Genomic DNA, 309 nt, shown 5'->3' with positions numbered 1-309 from the left:
CACACACACACACACACACACACACACACACACACACACACACACACATATATATAATTTTCACATAATCCATACGTATATGTATCATATATTTTCTCTCGATAATTTCAGATATAGCGGTCGATTAAAAAAATCACTTGATGCGCTGAGGATGCGCCGTGATTTCTGCAACGGTGGGCTTGCCTGTGCCGTTGTGTGGGTGTCATCGACCTGCTGGCTGTTACTATCTTTCTCATCCTCGGTCACAGCAGGTACGTCCACCTTTCTCTCTCTCTCGTTCATTCATTCATTTATTTATTTATTTCTTTC

At 41.7% G+C, this 309-nt stretch overlaps 1 protein-coding gene across 1 annotated transcript in view; it reads left to right on the top strand.

Annotated features, from left to right (window-relative positions):
• Positions 1-309, top strand: part of LOC102680883 — a 30,368-nt gene that overhangs the window by 18,724 nt on the left and 11,335 nt on the right. Inside the window, exon 2 of the mRNA XM_006611325.1 lies at positions 112-251. Coding sequence (XP_006611388.1) covers positions 152-251 — 100 coding nt within the window. The 5' untranslated portion in view covers positions 112-151. The remainder of the gene's footprint in view (positions 1-111; positions 252-309) is intronic.

Source organism: Apis dorsata, unplaced genomic scaffold, assembly GCF_000469605.1.
Source record: "Apis dorsata unplaced genomic scaffold, Apis dorsata 1.3 scaffold_87, whole genome shotgun sequence".
NCBI classification, from domain to species: Eukaryota; Metazoa; Arthropoda; class Insecta; order Hymenoptera; family Apidae; genus Apis; species Apis dorsata.
Note: the sequence above shows the minus strand (reverse complement) of the source record. Positions and strands in the feature narration are given on the sequence as shown.